At 51.9% G+C, this 15,526-nt stretch overlaps 1 protein-coding gene across 2 annotated transcripts in view; it reads right to left on the bottom strand.

Moving 5' to 3' along the window:
* myo1ha (myosin IHa) overlaps window positions 1–15,526 on the bottom strand; it is a 55,000-nt gene that overhangs the window by 23,254 nt on the left and 16,220 nt on the right. Inside the window, exons 8-17 of one of the 2 annotated variants that reach the window (XM_078421906.1) lie at window positions 12,682–12,753; window positions 11,810–11,929; window positions 11,057–11,124; window positions 9,454–9,559; window positions 7,689–7,769; window positions 6,318–6,409; window positions 5,158–5,252; window positions 4,546–4,592; window positions 2,886–2,966; window positions 267–369 (exon numbers count right to left, since the gene is read on the bottom strand). In XM_078421906.1, coding sequence (XP_078278032.1) covers window positions 267–369; window positions 2,886–2,966; window positions 4,546–4,592; window positions 5,158–5,252; window positions 6,318–6,409; window positions 7,689–7,769; window positions 9,454–9,559; window positions 11,057–11,124; window positions 11,810–11,929; window positions 12,682–12,753 — 865 coding nt within the window. Of the gene's footprint in view, window positions 1–263; window positions 370–2,885; window positions 2,967–4,545; window positions 4,593–5,157; window positions 5,253–6,317; window positions 6,410–7,688; window positions 7,770–9,453; window positions 9,560–11,056; window positions 11,125–11,809; window positions 11,930–12,681; window positions 12,754–15,526 lie in introns of both variants that reach the window. The other variant, XM_078421905.1, reaches the window with a different exon arrangement.

Consider the following 15,526-nt stretch of genomic DNA (forward strand, 5'->3'; position numbering starts at 1 on the left):
TTGGCTTGGTACAGTTGTAGATTGTCCCTGGTGTGTGTAGGGTGGCTCTAGTGTGTGTGAGTGATCGCCGGTGGTCGGCACGGAGCCAGTGGGCCGAAGGGCCCGTTTCCACGCTGTGCCTCTAAAGCTGAAAGGACTAAGACAGTGTCAGGTCCTCGTGAGATGAGGAAGACGAGGGGGGACCGAGGACCACGGACGTGTTCAACGCGCCAACATTTTACCGGCCTCTTGCCCGCTGCCCCCAGGTTGGTCACGTACCTGGCTCTGCTCTTTGCCGTCATTGGGTTTGACGCATCGGACGTAGGAAGGCTCCTTGGACATCAAGATATCAATCAGGCCCGCCAAACTGTACTTGAATTGTGTGGCCACCTACTCCAGGAGAAAGACACACACTAACCGTCAGCAGAGCTAAGTGTAAGAAAATAACTGCAGATGCTGGTACAAATTGAAGGTATTTATTCACAAAAGTGCTGGAGTAACTCAGCGGGTCAGGCAGCATCTCGGGAGAGAAGGAATGGGCGACGTTTCGGGGTCGAGACCCTTCTTCAGACTGATGTCAGGGGGGGCGGGACAAAGGAAGGATATAGGTGGAGACGAGAAGACAGAGGGAGATCTGGGAAGGGGGGAGGGAAGAGAGGGACAGAGGAACTATCTAAAGTTGGAGAAGTCAATGTTTCATACCACTGGGCTGTAAGCTGCCCAGGCGAAATATGAGGTGCTGTTCCTCCAATTTCCGGTGAGCCGCACTATGGCATTGGAGGAGGCCCATGACAGAAAGGTCAGACTGGGAGTGGGAGGGGGAGTTGAATTGCTCAGCCACCGGGAGATCAGGTTGGTTAAAGCGGACTAGACAATAGACAATAGGTGCAGAGAGGAGGCTATTCGGCCCTTCGAGCCAGCACCACCATTCAATGTGATCATGGCTGATCATTCTCAATTCAGTACCCCGTTCTTGCCTTCTCCCCCATACCCACTGACTCCGCTATCCTTAAGAGCTCTATCCAGCTCTCTCTTGAATCGCATTCAGAGAATTGGCCTCCACTTCCTTCTGAGGCAGAGAATTCCACAGATTCACAACTCTGACTGATAAAGTTTTTTCCTCATCTCAGTTCTAAATGGCCTACCCCTTATTCTTAAACTGTGGCCCCTGGTTCTGGACTCCCCCAACATTGGGAACATGTTTCCTGCCTCTAACGTGTCACAACCCCTTAACAATCTTATACGTTTCGATAAGATCTCCTCTCATCCTTCTAAATTCCAGAGAGAAGGAATGGGTGACGTTTTGGGGTCGAGACCCTTCTTCAGACTGATGTCAGGGGGGGGGGGGGGGGGGGGGCGGGACAAAGGAAGGATATAGGTGGAGACAGGAAGATAGAGGGAGATCTGGGAAGGGGGAGGGGAAGAGAGGGACAGAGGAACTATTTAAAGTTGGAGAAGTCAATGTTCATACCACTGGGCTGCAAGCTGCCCAAGCGAAATATGAGGTGCTGTTCCTCCAATTTCCGGCGGGCCTCACTATGGCACTGGAGGAGGCCCATGACAGAAAGGTCAGACTGGGAGTGGGAGGGGGAGTTGAAGTGCTCAGCCACCGGGAGATCAGGTTGGTTAAGGCGGACTGAAGCGAAGGTGTTGAGCGAAACGATTTGCCGAGCCTGCGTTTGGTTTCGCCGATGTCAAGAAGTTAGCTCAGCAGAGCTAAGGTTCTAAGGTCATAAGTGATAGGGGTAGAAATTAAGCCATTCGGCCCATCAAGTCTTCTCCGCCATTCAATCATGGCTGATCTATCTCTCCCGCCTAACCCCATTCTCCTGCCTTCTCCCGAAGGGAGAGGGGAAGAGAGGGGAAGAGAGAGGGAAGGGGAAGGGAGGGGAGGGGAGGGGAGGGGAGGGGAGGGGAGGGGAGGGGAGGGGAGGGGAGGGGAGGGGAGAGGGGAGGGGAGGGGAGGGGAGAGGGGAGGGGAGGGGAGAGGGGAAGAGAGGGGAGGGGAGGGGAGGGGAGAGGGGAGGGGAGAGGGACATCGGTTCGCGGGAACTGCTCAAGTGCATCAAGTGCCTGGGCCGACCGGACTTTGGATAATGGCGCCAAAACATGGCGGCACGCGCATGTGTAAATTTGCAAACTGTATTTCACTGTGAAGCTGCAGGTATCACAAATAAAGCTCCATTGAACCATAGACTATCGACTCCAAAACCCTGAGTGAAAATGGCTGCCATTACCGAGAACATTCTCGCTGACCATGGTGGAGCTGGTAGGCTGCAGTGAGCTATGTTTCGGGACACACGACGGTAAAACGCTCTCGACGCGTGACTCTCTGGAGGCCCTGCAGCAGCCTGGGGCTCGGCTGGACCGGGTTCCGCTCCAAGAGGCCTAGCGCGCGGACCGCACGCGGCCTACAGCGGTGGAGCAGCGGCGGAGGACACCACGCCTATGCTTGGTCCGGCCGACCCTGCAATGTCGCCATGACCACGGGGCCTTCACGGTCGGGTCAAGAACCCTGCACTTACAACAACTGGGACTTGGAAATGGCGCCATAACTGGCGACTCTGTACACTGTCTCAGGGTACCACTGCTGAACCCTTGTACAGTCCCTGAGATACTCATAGAAACATAGAAAATAGGTGCAGGAGGAGGCCATTCGGCCCTTCGAGCCAGCACCGCCATCCATTGTGATCATGGCTGATCATCCACAATCAGTAACCCGTGCCTGCCTTCTCCCCATATCCCTTGATTCCACTAACCCCTAGAGCTCTATCTAACTTATCTAAGATGTGTCTCAGTGCTTACGTAGAGTGATACTTGTACTGAACTGTATTACGACAATGAATTTCACTGTACCTCGGTACATGTGACAAAGTACCGTACCATACAGTGTAATTGTTACTCACCGTCTCAGGTCTTTTCTTTGTGTCTAGTTCAGACATGATAAAACAGTCCTTAACTATGAAGTTAGTGGAGCCACACATCACCTGATATTCGAGAGACAGAGACAGATTTAGATCATCGAACATGGAGCAATACAGTACAGGAACAGGCCCTTTGGCCCACAATTGCTGCGTTCAACAAGATGTCAGATCTCCTGCACGTCAGGTGGAGAAGGTGGTTCATAAGTGATAGGAGAAGAATTAGGCCATTCGGCCCATCAAGTCTACTCCGCCATTCAATCATGGCTAGGGTTGCCAACTTTCTAACTCCCAAATAAGGGGCAAAAGTTGATGTCGCCGCCCCGCGCCCCACGTGACCTCACCCAGCCTGCGGCCACGTGCTCCCGCTCCACCAATGGCGGCTGCCCGGGCCGGGAGGCGGGTTGCTACGCAACCTCCGTTCGGCGAACACACTCGGCCCTGCTTCCCGAACACACTCCATTAGCCTACACTGTCCGGGCCTACAGTGGCCTCCGGACCTACACTGTCCGGGCCTACAGTGGCCTCCGGACCTACAGTGTCCGGGCCTACAGTGGCCTCCGGACCTACAGTGGCCTCCGGACCTACAGTGTCCGGGCCTACAGTGTCCGGGCCTACAGTGTCCGGGCCTACAGTGTCCGGGCCTACAGTGTCCGGGCCTACAGTGTCCGGGCCTACAGTGTCCGGGCCTACAGTGTCCGGGCCTACAGTGTCCGGGCCTACAGCGGCCCCTGGGCCTACACTGTCCAGGCCTACAGCGGCCCCTGGGCCTACACTGTCCGAGCCTACAGCGGCCCCCGGGCCTACAGTGTCCGGGCCTACAGCGGCCTCCGGGCCTAAAACGGGACAAGGGCGGTCCCGTATGGGACAAACCAATTTAGCCCAAAATACAGGATGTCCCGGCTAATACGGGCAACCCTAGTTGGCAACCCTAATCATGGCTGATCTATCTCTCCCTCCTAACCCCATTCTCCTGCCTTCTCCCCATAACCCCTGACACCCACACTAATCATTAAGGTGGTCAAGAAGGAACACCTGCCTTCATTGGGAAGGGTTTTGAGTACAGATGTTGGTACATCATGATACAGCTGTACTAGTCATTGGTGAGACCACACCTAGAGTACAACGTGCAGTTCTAATCTCCCAGCTCATAGTCACAAAGTGGGGAAACAGTTGGCCCATTGCCCAACTTGCCCACGCTGACCAACATGTCCCAGCTACACCAGTCCAACCTGCCTGCGTTTGGCCCATATCCCTCTAAACCTGTCCTATCCATGTAGCTGTCCAAATGTCTTTTAAACTTTGTGATAGTCCCAGCCTCAACTACTTCCTCCGGCAGCTCGTTCCATCCACCCACCCACCACCCTATGGTTCCTATTAAATCTATTCCCCCCCCCCCCCCCATTCACCTTAAACCTGTCACCTGGTTCTTGACGCCCCTGATCTGGGTAAAAGACCTGAGGCATTTCTCTCACGATCTTGTACACCTCTCTCAGATCCCCCCTCGTCCTCCTGCGCTCCAAGGAATCGAGTCCCAGCCTGCCCAACCTCTCCCTGTAGCTCGGCCCCTCGAGTCTTGGTTCATCCTCGTAAATCTTCTCTGTGCCCTTAACAAAATCCCAGCATTTTTGTGAGTCGAGCTTACCTCTTTGAGATTCCTGTACAAGAGGTCGTTATTCTTATCCAGAAACCCTGAAAGAGGGGAAAAGAGATATATCCTCTTAGAATACTAGGCGACACGGTGGCGCAGCGGCAGAGTTACTGCCTCGCAGCGCCAGAGACACGGGTTCCATCCTGACCACGGGCGCCGTCTGTACGGAGTTTGCACGTTCTCCCCGTGACCCGCGTGGGTTTTCTCCACGATCTCCGGTTTCCTCCCGCACTCCAAAGACGCACGGGTTTGTAGGTTAATTGGCTTGGTGTAAATGTAAAAATGTTCCCAGTGTGTGGAGGATGATGTTAGTGTGCGGGGATCGCTGGTCGGCGCGGACTCGGTGGGCCGAAGGGCCTGTTTCCGTGCTGTATCTCTAAATCTAAACCAAACGTTTAACCTAATCGGGTTAACTAACTTCCTGACTAACTAACATCCCAAAGACGTGCAGGTTTGTAGGTTAGAAGAAAGGTCTCGACCCGAAACGCCACCCATTCCTTCTCCCCAGGGATGCAGCCTGTCCCGCTGAGTTCCTCCGGCATTTTGTGTCTATCTTCGGTTTAAACCAGCATCTGCAGTTCCTTCCTACACATTTCGGCGACTCACCTGTTACGTTGTAAGTGACTTCTCCTGCGTAGTGTAGCAGCCTGAAGTCACCCCTATTCATGGTCTTCCTTGTCTTCTGATCGGCCAACTTGTGTCTGCAAATCAAAAGACAGCAAAGGTAACCTTCGATGGATTACAGACCCTAAATTAAAATCAACGCCGCTCAATTGAAGGTTAGCTCGTCCCAAGGCTGGGCAATGTTGGCCACATAGTTTTAATTTAGTTTAGAGACACAGCGCGGAAACAGGCCCTTCGGCCGGCCGAGTCCGTGCCGACCAGCGATCCTGGCACACTAACACTATCCTACACAAGTTAGGTCAGTCAGAGAGTTGTGAATCTGTGGAATTCTCTGCCTCAGAAGGCAGTGGAGGCCAATTCTCTGAATGCATTCAAGAGAGAGCTAGATAGAGCTCTTAAGGATAGCGGAGTCAGGGGGTATGGGGAGAAGGCAGGAACGGGGTACTGATTGAGAATGATCAGCCGTGATCACACTGAATGGCGGTGCTGGCTCGGAGGGCCGAATGGCCTCCTCCTGCACCTATTGTCTATTGGGACAATTTTACATTTACATATTTTTATCAAAGCCAATTAATCTACAAACCTGCACGTGTTTGGAGTATGGGAGGAAGCCGAAGACCTCGGAGAAACCCCACGTAGGTCACGGGGAGAACATACAAACTCTGTACAGACAGCACCCGTGGTCTGGATCGAACCCGGGTCTCCGGCGCTGTGAGGCGGCAACTCTACCGCCTCGCCACCGTGCCGAACAAGGTGGTTTATCCCCATCGCGAAAATCAACAGAACTTTCTGTTCTAGGTGGCGCAGCGGTAGAGTCGCTGCCTCGCGGCGCCAGAGACCCGGGTTCCATCCTGACCGCGGGCGCTGACTGTACGGTGCTGGTTCGTTCTCCCCGTGACCTGCGTGGGTTTTCCCCGGGTGCTCAGGTTTCCTCCCACACTCCAAGTGCGTACGGGTTTGTAGGCCATTTGGCTTGGTATAAATTGTCAATTGTCCCTCAGTGTGCGTAGGGTAGTGTTAGTGTGCGGGGATCGCTGGTCGGCGCTGTCTCTCTAAACTAGACTAAACCTCTAAACCAGGGCACCTCTAAACCAGACGAAGCTAAACAAAGGCGGTGGTCCCCACACAGCACAGCCACGTACGTCAGGAAGTGAGGGTGGGCTGGCACTTTCTCCTCCAGCCGATCCAGAAAGGTCAGGTCCGTGGCTTCTCCGGGTCTCAGGCATTCTTCATCCTGACGGGAAGAGAAAAAAGGTCACTCCAGCCCGCCTATACTTTTGTTTCAGTCTCAGTTCAGTTCGGTTTATTATCACGTATACCAATAGACAATAGACAATAGGTGCAGGAGGAGGCCATTCGGCCCTTCGAGCCAGCACCACCATTCACTGCGATCATGGCTGATCATCCTCAATCAGTACCCCGTTCCTGCCTTCTCCCCGTACCCCCTGACTCCTCTATCCTTAAGAGCTCTATCTAACTCTCTCTCGAAAGCATCCAGAGAATTGGCCTCCGCTGCCTTCTGAGGCAGAGAATTCCACAGATTCACGACTCTCTGGGTGTAAAAGCTTTTCCTCATCTCCGTTCTAAATGGCCTACCCCTTATTCTTAAACTGTGTGTAGCCCCTGGTTTCTGGACTCCCCCCAACGTCGGGAACATGTTTCACGCGTACCGAGGTTACAGTGAAAACCTTCTGTTGCGTGCTACCCAGTCAGCGGAAAGACAACACATGATTACAATCGAGCCGTCCACAGTGTGCAGATACACGATAAGGGAATGACGTTTAGTGCAAGGTAAAGCCAGCAAAGTCCCATCAAAGATAGTCTGAGGTAGGTAGATAGTAGTTCAGCACTACTCTCTGGCTGTTCAGTTTAGTTTCTGACTGACGGCCCACTGATTCCGTGTCGACCAGCGATCCCCCCCGTACACTAGGTCAACGTTATGCCACTTTTGTTTCGTGCACTCTGTGGGGCAATTTACAGGAGTCAATTAACCTACAAACCCGCACGTCTTTCGATGATGGGAGGAAACTGGAGCACCTGGAGGAAACCCTCTGTTACTGGGAGTCACAGAGTCATACAGCGTGGAAACTGGCCCTTCGGCCCAACTTGCCCATGCTGACCAACATGCCCCATCTACACTAGTCCCACCTGCCTGCGTTTGGTCAGTATCCCGCTAAACCTTTCCTATCTACGTTCTTGTCTAACCGTTTCTTAAACAGTGTGACTGTATGAGCCTCAACTTCGGCAGCTTGTTCCATACACCCAACTCCCTTTGTGTAAAAAAAATTGCCTCTCAGGTTCCTATTAAATCTTTCCCCCCTCAACTTAAACCTACGTCCTCTTGTCCTTGATTCCCCAATTCCGGGTTAAAGGCTCTGCCAATTTACCCTACCTAGAGAGCGTACAGACTCAGTGCAGACAGCACCCGTAGTCAGGATGGAACCCGGGTCTCTGGCGCCCTGAGGCAGCAGCTCTACCCGCTGCGCCACCGTGCCCGCCCGCACGTTTCTTACCAGGATGGAGATAATTCCTTTGTGTTTTTGTTCCACAAGGTCACAGATGATCTTGTTATTGAAGTATTGGATTGGCTCCCACTGTGGAAAAATAAAGAACAAAGAAAGCCACCTTTAGATTCAGTTTAGAGATAGGGCGTGTAAACGGGCCCTTCGGCCCGCCGAGTCTGTGCCAACCAGCGATCCCCCCATGAGGGGGGAATCAGGGTGACCACTTGACTCCCGAGTTACTCCAGAAGTTTGACTACATTAAGAGTCAGGAGTATTTAATCATCATATGTACCGACAAAGGAACAATGAAATTCTTACTTGCAGCAGCACAACAGGCCTGTAAACACAGGCCTCACAGATAGAGTGGCCAACTGTCCCGTATTAGCCGGGACATCCCGTATATTGGGCTAAATTGGTACGAAACAGCCCTTGTCACATATTAGGCCCGGGGGGGGGGGCGCTGTAGGCCCGTACGCTGTAGGCCTGGACGCTGTAGGCCCGGACGCTGTAGGCCCGGACGCTGTAGGCCCGGACGCTCTAGGCCCGGACGCTCTAGGCCCGGACGCTCTAGGCCCGGACGCTGTAGGCCCGGACGCTGTAGACCCGGACGCTGTAGGCCCGGACGCTGTAGGCCCGGAGGCCCGAGCGCCGCCTGACGGAGGTTGCGTAGCAACCCGCCTCCCGGCCCGGGCGGCCGCCATTGGTGGAGCGGGAGCACATGGCCGCTGGCTGGGTGAGGTCACGTGGGGTGCGGGGCAGTGACATCACCTTGTCCCTTATTTGGGAGTGAGATAGTTGGCAACCCCTACTCACAGATAACATAATAAATAAAATTAATCAAAAAAATTAAAGACCACAATATTAGTGCAAGAAAGGCCAAAGTCCTCAGTGCAACCAAGTTTATATTAAAAATGAACTGCAGATGTTGGTTTATTCCAAAGGTAGACACAAAATGCTGGAGTAACTCAGTGGATCTGGCAGCATGTCTGGAGAACATGGATAGGTGACGTTTTGGGTCAGGACCCTTCTTCATACCCTGAAGTCACAAGAAGGGTCCCGCCTTGAAACGTCACCCATTCCTTCTCTCCAGAGATGCTGCCTGACCCGCTGAGTTACTCCAGCGTTTTGTGTCTGTCTACAGTTCATAGCTAATAGTTGAGTTAGTGTTTTGTCCCTGCAAGGTTTAGTCACATCCACTACCGAGACGTGGCGATCAGACTTTAAGGTGGGGGCTATTCTGGAGACTCCTCACAAGGGCAGGTGTCACCTTGACCCACAGTGACAATGGAGTTGTTGCACTGTTGGAGCCACCTAGATTATCGTAGCACGAGAGGCACGGTGGCGCAGCGGTAGAGTTGCTGCCTGACAGCGCTCACAGCGCCAGAGACCCGGGTTCGGTCCCGACCACGGGCGCTGTCTGCACGGAGTTTGTACGTTCTCCCCGTGACCTGCGTGGGTTTTCTCCGAGATCTTCGGCTCCCTCCCGCACTCCAAAGACGTGCGGGTTTGTGGGTTCATTATGTTTGTGGGATAACATTACAAATAAAAATAATCAATTAATCAAAAACCCCAATTTTAGTGCAAAAGTCCAAAGTCCTTAGGTGCAACCAAAGACAGTTCATAATTATTTATACGAATGAACTGCAGATGCTGGTTAATTGACGGTGTTGTAAAGGTAAAACATTGTCCCTAGTGTGTGTAGGTTGGTGTTAGCGTGCGGGGATCGCTGGGCGGCGCGGACCCTAAACTAAGCTGAACGAGAGTGGGCAGATACCTGGATTCCTTCCACGTTATATTCCTCCTGCTCCGATTTCAGGGTCAATTCAATCAGCAGTTGTTGCAGCTTCTCGTTGCAGTAATTAATACAGAACTGCTCGAAACTGGAGAGAAAGAAACGTTCCGGATTGAGTCAGCGGATTGTCTGGTGTCCGTCAGTCTTCCCCGCGCCTGTCTGACTTTGCCGTCGTCCTCACTCTCCCGCCTTCCCCGGGCCGTGAGACAAAGCTTGTCCCCCAAAGAGCAAGCCCTCCCTGCCACATGTGTGGTGTGGTGTGGTGTGGTGCGGTGTGGTGGACACACGAGGGACGTTTCCACTAGTGGGAGAGTCTAGGACTAGAGGTCACAGCCTCAGAATTAAAGGTCGTTCTTGTAGGGAAGGAGATGAGGAGGAATTTCTTTAGTCAGAGGGTGGTGAATCTGTGGGATTCACTGCAACTCTCCCTCCGCCCCACAGCCCACAACTACACCTGGTTGTGTATGAGCATCGAAGGTGGACGCAGCGTGCTGGAGTAACTCAGCGGGTCAGGCAGCATCTCCGGAGAGAAGGAATGGGGAGAAGGATTTTTCCCTACAGGGTCAAGTGAAGGCTGATCACAGGATTACAGGCACTCCCGCGGTTAATTCATCACCAGGGGCCGTGTATTAGGTTTCATGTCCACCCGATTAGGAAGAGGACACACTGAACCCAGCGGCTAATGTACAGGGGACAGTTGTACAAAGATAAGTGGGTATTCGCCAGGTACTCTGCCAGAGAGATCATAAGAAGTGGCCGCAGAAAGAATGAGGCCATTCGGCCCATTATAGACAATAGACAATAGGTGCAGGAGTAGGCCATTTGGCCCTTCCTGCCAGCACCGCCATTCAATGTGATCATGGCTGATCATTCTCAATCAGTACCCCGTTCCTGCCTTCTCCCCATACCCCCTGACTCCGCTATCCTTAAGAGCTCTATCTAGCTCTCTCTTGAATGCATTCAGTGAATTGGCCTCCACTGCCTTCTGAGGCAGTGAATTCCACAGATTTACAACTCTCTGACTGAAAAAGTTTTTCCTCATCTCTGTTCTAAATGGCCTACCCCTTATTCTTAAACTGTGGCCCCTGGTTCTGGACTCCCCCAACATCGGGACCATGTTTCCTGCCTCTAACGTGTCCAACCCCTTAATAATCTTATATGTTTCGATAAGATCCCCTCTCATCCTTCGAAATTCCAGTGTATACAAGCCTAGTCGCTCCGGTCTTTCAACATACGACAGTCCCACCATTCCGGGAATTAACCTAGTGAACCTACGCTGAACGCCGTCAATAGCAAGACTTCTGTATGGAGTTTGCACGTTCTCCCCGCGACTGCGTGGGTTTTCTCCGGGCGCTCCGGTTTCCTCCCACACTCCAAAGACGTGCGGGTTTGTGGGTTAATCGCCTGTAAAATTGCCCCCGGTGCATTGGATAGAACTGGTGTGCACGGGCGATCAATGGTCGGCGTGGACTCGGTGGGGCAAATGTTTCCTCGCTGTGTCACTAGACTAAACTAGACTAAACTAGACTAAACTAGACTCTAATGACGTCCTGTGAAACAATGCAATGTATCACAAAGTTCTTACCTATTGACATCAAAGACTTCAAAGCCGTAGATATCCAGCAGTCCGATCACAGTCTTCCTGGTCGAATCCTAGGATAAAGTGAACGGGAATAATAAATCCAAGGCTCGGATAGACTGGATGTGGTCGAGAGGGATGTTTCCGCTAGTGGGAAAGTCTAGGACTAGAGGTCACAGCCTCAGAATTAAAGGACGTTCTTGTAGGAAGGAGATGAGGAGGGATTTCTTTAGTCAGAGGGTGGTGAATCTGTGGAATTCTTTGCCACAGAAGGCTGTGGAGGCCAAGTCAGTGGATATATTTAAAGCAGAGATAGACAGATTCGTGATCAGTGTGGGTTGTCAGAGGTTATGGGGAGAAGGCAAGAGAGTGAGGTAAGGAGGGAGAGATAGATCAGCCATGATTGAATGGCGGAGTGGTCTTGATGGGCCATTCTCCTGCCTTCTCCCCATAACCTCTGACACCTGTACTATCTGTCTCTGCCTTAAGTAAATCCACTGACGGCCGCAACAGCCTTCTGTGGCAAAGAATTCCACAGATTCACCACCCTCTGACTAAAGAAATCTCTCCTCATCTCCTTCCTAAAAGAACGTCCTTTGATTCAGAGGCTGTGACCTCTAGTCCTGGACTCCCCCACCAGTGGAAACGTCCTCTCCGCATCCAGTCCAACTTCCTCTGTCCAACCTAGCAATGACCAACTGTGGATGTGTTTCCGTGCCGTGTGAGATGTTTTAAATGGACAAAGGTGCTCCTTCTCACCTGATTAGCGAGTGATTGATTAATCTTGTTAACGAGCCAGGTAAAGGTGCGTCCATAAATAGCCTTTGCCAGCGCGTCTCGTGCACAGAAAGCTTGTTCAACACTCAGGGGACTCAACACCTTTGAAAAATAGAAACATAACATGCAATAATTCCCATTTAAGGAGTGAGATTCCTCCCCCATTTTAACATTTTCCTTCCCATTGTGCTTTCAGGGGAAGAGAGAGGAAGGGTCTCGACCCGAAACGTTACCGGTTCCTTCTCTCCAGAGACAATAGACAATAGACAATAGACAATAGGTGCAGGAGGAGGCCATTCGACCCTTCGAGCCAGCACCGCCATTCAATGTGATCATGGCTGATCATTCTCAATCAGTACCCCGTTCCTGCCTTCTCCCCATACCCCCTGACTCCGCTATCCTTAACAGTATAACAGAGCTTTATTTGTATCTAGCTCTCTCTTGAATGCATTCAGAGACTTGGCCTCCACTGCCCTCTGAGGCAGAGAATTCCACAGGTTCACAACTCTCTGACTGAAAAAGTTTTTCCTCATCTCCGTTCTAAATGGCCGTCCCCTTATTCTTAAACTGTGGCCCGTCCCACTGAGTTCCTCAAGTCCAAGTCAAGTTTATTTGTCACATGCACATACACGATGTGCAGTGAAATGAAAGTGGCAAAGCCTGTGGATTGTGCACACAAAGGAATTACAGTCACAGCATATAAATTGAAGTTAATACAGAGAAGACAAAATGTAGTTCCTGGAGTTATAAAAGTTAACAGTCCTGATGGCCTATGTAGACTCTGGCTTCCCTACCGCGCCCGCCCTCCCACGGTTAGTCTCCGGCGGCGAAGTCTAACGCCACTTGTCATTTACCTCTTCCGCTTTCGCTTCGATCTTCTTGTGGGTCAGACCCTCCTGGAGGACCAAGACGTGGACACCCAGCAACTGTGGCGAAAAACGATGAGGGAAAGAACAGAGAGAGGCAAACCGTGAGGATGGAACAGCCGAGGCTCCTTGTACCAAGCGTGCTGTCGCGGAGATTAGAAGTGAGAGGAGCAGGATGAGGCCGTTCGGCCCATCAGGTCTACTCCGCCAATCAACCATCTGGCCGATCTATCTCCCCCCTCCCAACCCCATTCTTAATAGACAATAGACAACAGACAATAGGTGCACGAGGAGGCCATTCGGCCCTTCGAGCCAGCACCGCCATTCAATGTGATCATGGCTGATCATTCTCAATCAGTACCCCGTTCCTGCCCTCTCCCCATACCCCCCTGACTCCGCTATCCTTAAGAGCTCTATCTAGCTCTCTCTTGAATGCATTCAGAGAATTGGATTCCACTGCCTTCTGAGGCAGAGAATTCCACAGATTCACAACTCTCTGACTGAAAAAGATTTTCCTCATCTCCGTTCTAAATGGCCTACCCCTTATTCTTAAACTGTGTGGCTCCTTGTTCTGGACTCCCCCAACATTGGGAACAAGTATCTCCTGCCTTCTCCCCATAACCCCCGGCACCCATACTGATCAAGTGGGTGGTCACGGTGGCGCGGCGGTAGAGTTGCTGCCTTACAGCGAATGCAGCTCCGGAGACTCAGGTTCGATCCTGACTACGGGCACCGTCTGTACGGAGTTTGTACGTTCTACCCGTGACCTGCGTGGGTTTTCTCCGAGATCTTCGGTTTCCTCCCACACTCCAAAGACATACAGGTGTGTAGGTTAATTGACTGGTTAAATGTTAAAAAAAATTGTCCCTAGTGTGTGTAGGATAGTGTTAATGTGCAGGGATCGCTGGGCGGCGCGGACTCGGATGGCCCGAAGGGCCTGTTTCCGCGCTGTATCTCTAAATCAAAAATCATAGAGTGGTACAGCATGCAAAAACAGGCCCTTCGGCCCAACATGCCCCAGCTACACCAGTCCCACCTGCCCGCGTTTGGCCCACGTCCCTCTAAACCGGTCCTATCCATGTACCTGTCTAAATGTTTCTTAAACGTTGTGATAGTCCCTGCCTCAACTACCTTCTCCAGCAGCTCGTTCCACACACCCACCACCCTTTGTGTGGAAAATGGTACAGATTTAAAGATTTTAAAAATCTCATTCCAATTACATTTTGATCCTGAAGGAGGGTATTGACTCAAAATGTCACCTATTCCTTTCCAGCCTGAAGAAGGGTCTCGACCTGAAACATCACCCATTCCTTCTCTCCAGAGATCCTGCCTGACCCGCTGAGTTACCCCAGCATTTTGTGTCCATCTTCTATATTTCGCCCCAATTCTCATTCCCATTCCCATTCCCATTCCCATTCCCATTTTGTGTGAGACCATTATTTCCAGAATGTTTCGTTTAGTTTATTCTAGAGATACGGCGCAGAAACAGGCCCTTCGGCCCATCGAGCCCCTGCACACTTGCACTATACTACACACACTAGGGACAATTTGCAGTTTTACCAAGCCAATAAACTTACAAACCCGCACGCCTTTGGAGTGCGGGAGGAAACTAAAGGTCCCGGAGAAAACCCACGCAGGTCACGGGGAGAACGTGCAAACTCCGTATAGACAGCAGCGCCCAATCCAGGCAACTGTTTGCGTGCTAGCCACAGAAGCAGATCTACCATCACATAATGCGTGGGTTTTCTCCGAGATCTTCGGTTTCCTCCCACACTCCAAAGACGTACAGGTATGTAGGTTAATTGGCTGGGTAAATGTAAAAATTGTCCCTAGTGGGTGTAGGATAGTGTTAATGTGCGGGGATCGCTGGGCGGCACGGACTTGGTGGGCCGAAAAGGCCTGTTTCCGGCTGTATATATATGATATGATATGATATGATATGATATTACGATCGCTCCACACTCTTAAATCCCTCCTCCTACAACTATCTACACACTGTGAGTGGCTCGATTATGATCATGGGTTGTCTTTCTGCTGACCAGTTAGCACGCAACCAAAAGCTTTTCACTGTACCTCGGTACACGTGACAATAAACTCAACTGAACCGGTGCGGTACTTTATTAGTCACATGTACCGAGCGAGGCTCATTTCTGTATACAGTTCAGCACAAGTATCACTGTACATAAGCACTGAGATACATCTTAGATAAGCATCTCAGATACAGTGCAAGTGTAGGGGCAGTCACGGGCGGTCACGGTGGCGCAGCGGTAGAGTTGCTGCCTTACAGCGAATGCAGCGCCGGAGACCCGGGTTCCATCCCGACTACGGGTGCTGTCTGTACGGAGTTTGTACGTTCTCCCCGTGACCTGCGTGGGTTTTCTCCGAGATCATTCATTTTCCTCCCACACTCAAAAGACGTGCAGGTTTGTAGGTTAATTGGCTGGGCAAATGTAAAAATTGTCCCTAGTGTGTGTAGGATGGTGTTAGTGTGCGGGGATCGCTGGTCGGCGCGGCCCCGGTGGGCAGAAGGGCCTGTTTCCGCGCTGTACCTCTAAACTAAACTAAACGAAACTAAACAGTAGTACACTGAGACAGTGTACAGAGTCGCCAGTTTGGCGCCATTTTGAAGTCCCGGGTGTTGCAAGTGTAGGGTTCTAAACTAAACTGAACTGAACTGAACGCCCGTCGTCAGGATCGAACCCGGGTCTCTGGCGCTGCAAGGCAGCAGCTCTCACGCTGCGCCACCGTGCCTGCCTCTGTTTTGACCCTGATTCGGAGTCTCAATAGACAATGGACAATAGACAATAGGTGCAGGAGGAGGCCATTCGGCCCT

The sequence above is a fragment of the Rhinoraja longicauda genome, chromosome 25 (assembly GCF_053455715.1).
Source record: "Rhinoraja longicauda isolate Sanriku21f chromosome 25, sRhiLon1.1, whole genome shotgun sequence".
NCBI classification, from domain to species: domain Eukaryota; kingdom Metazoa; phylum Chordata; class Chondrichthyes; order Rajiformes; family Arhynchobatidae; genus Rhinoraja; species Rhinoraja longicauda.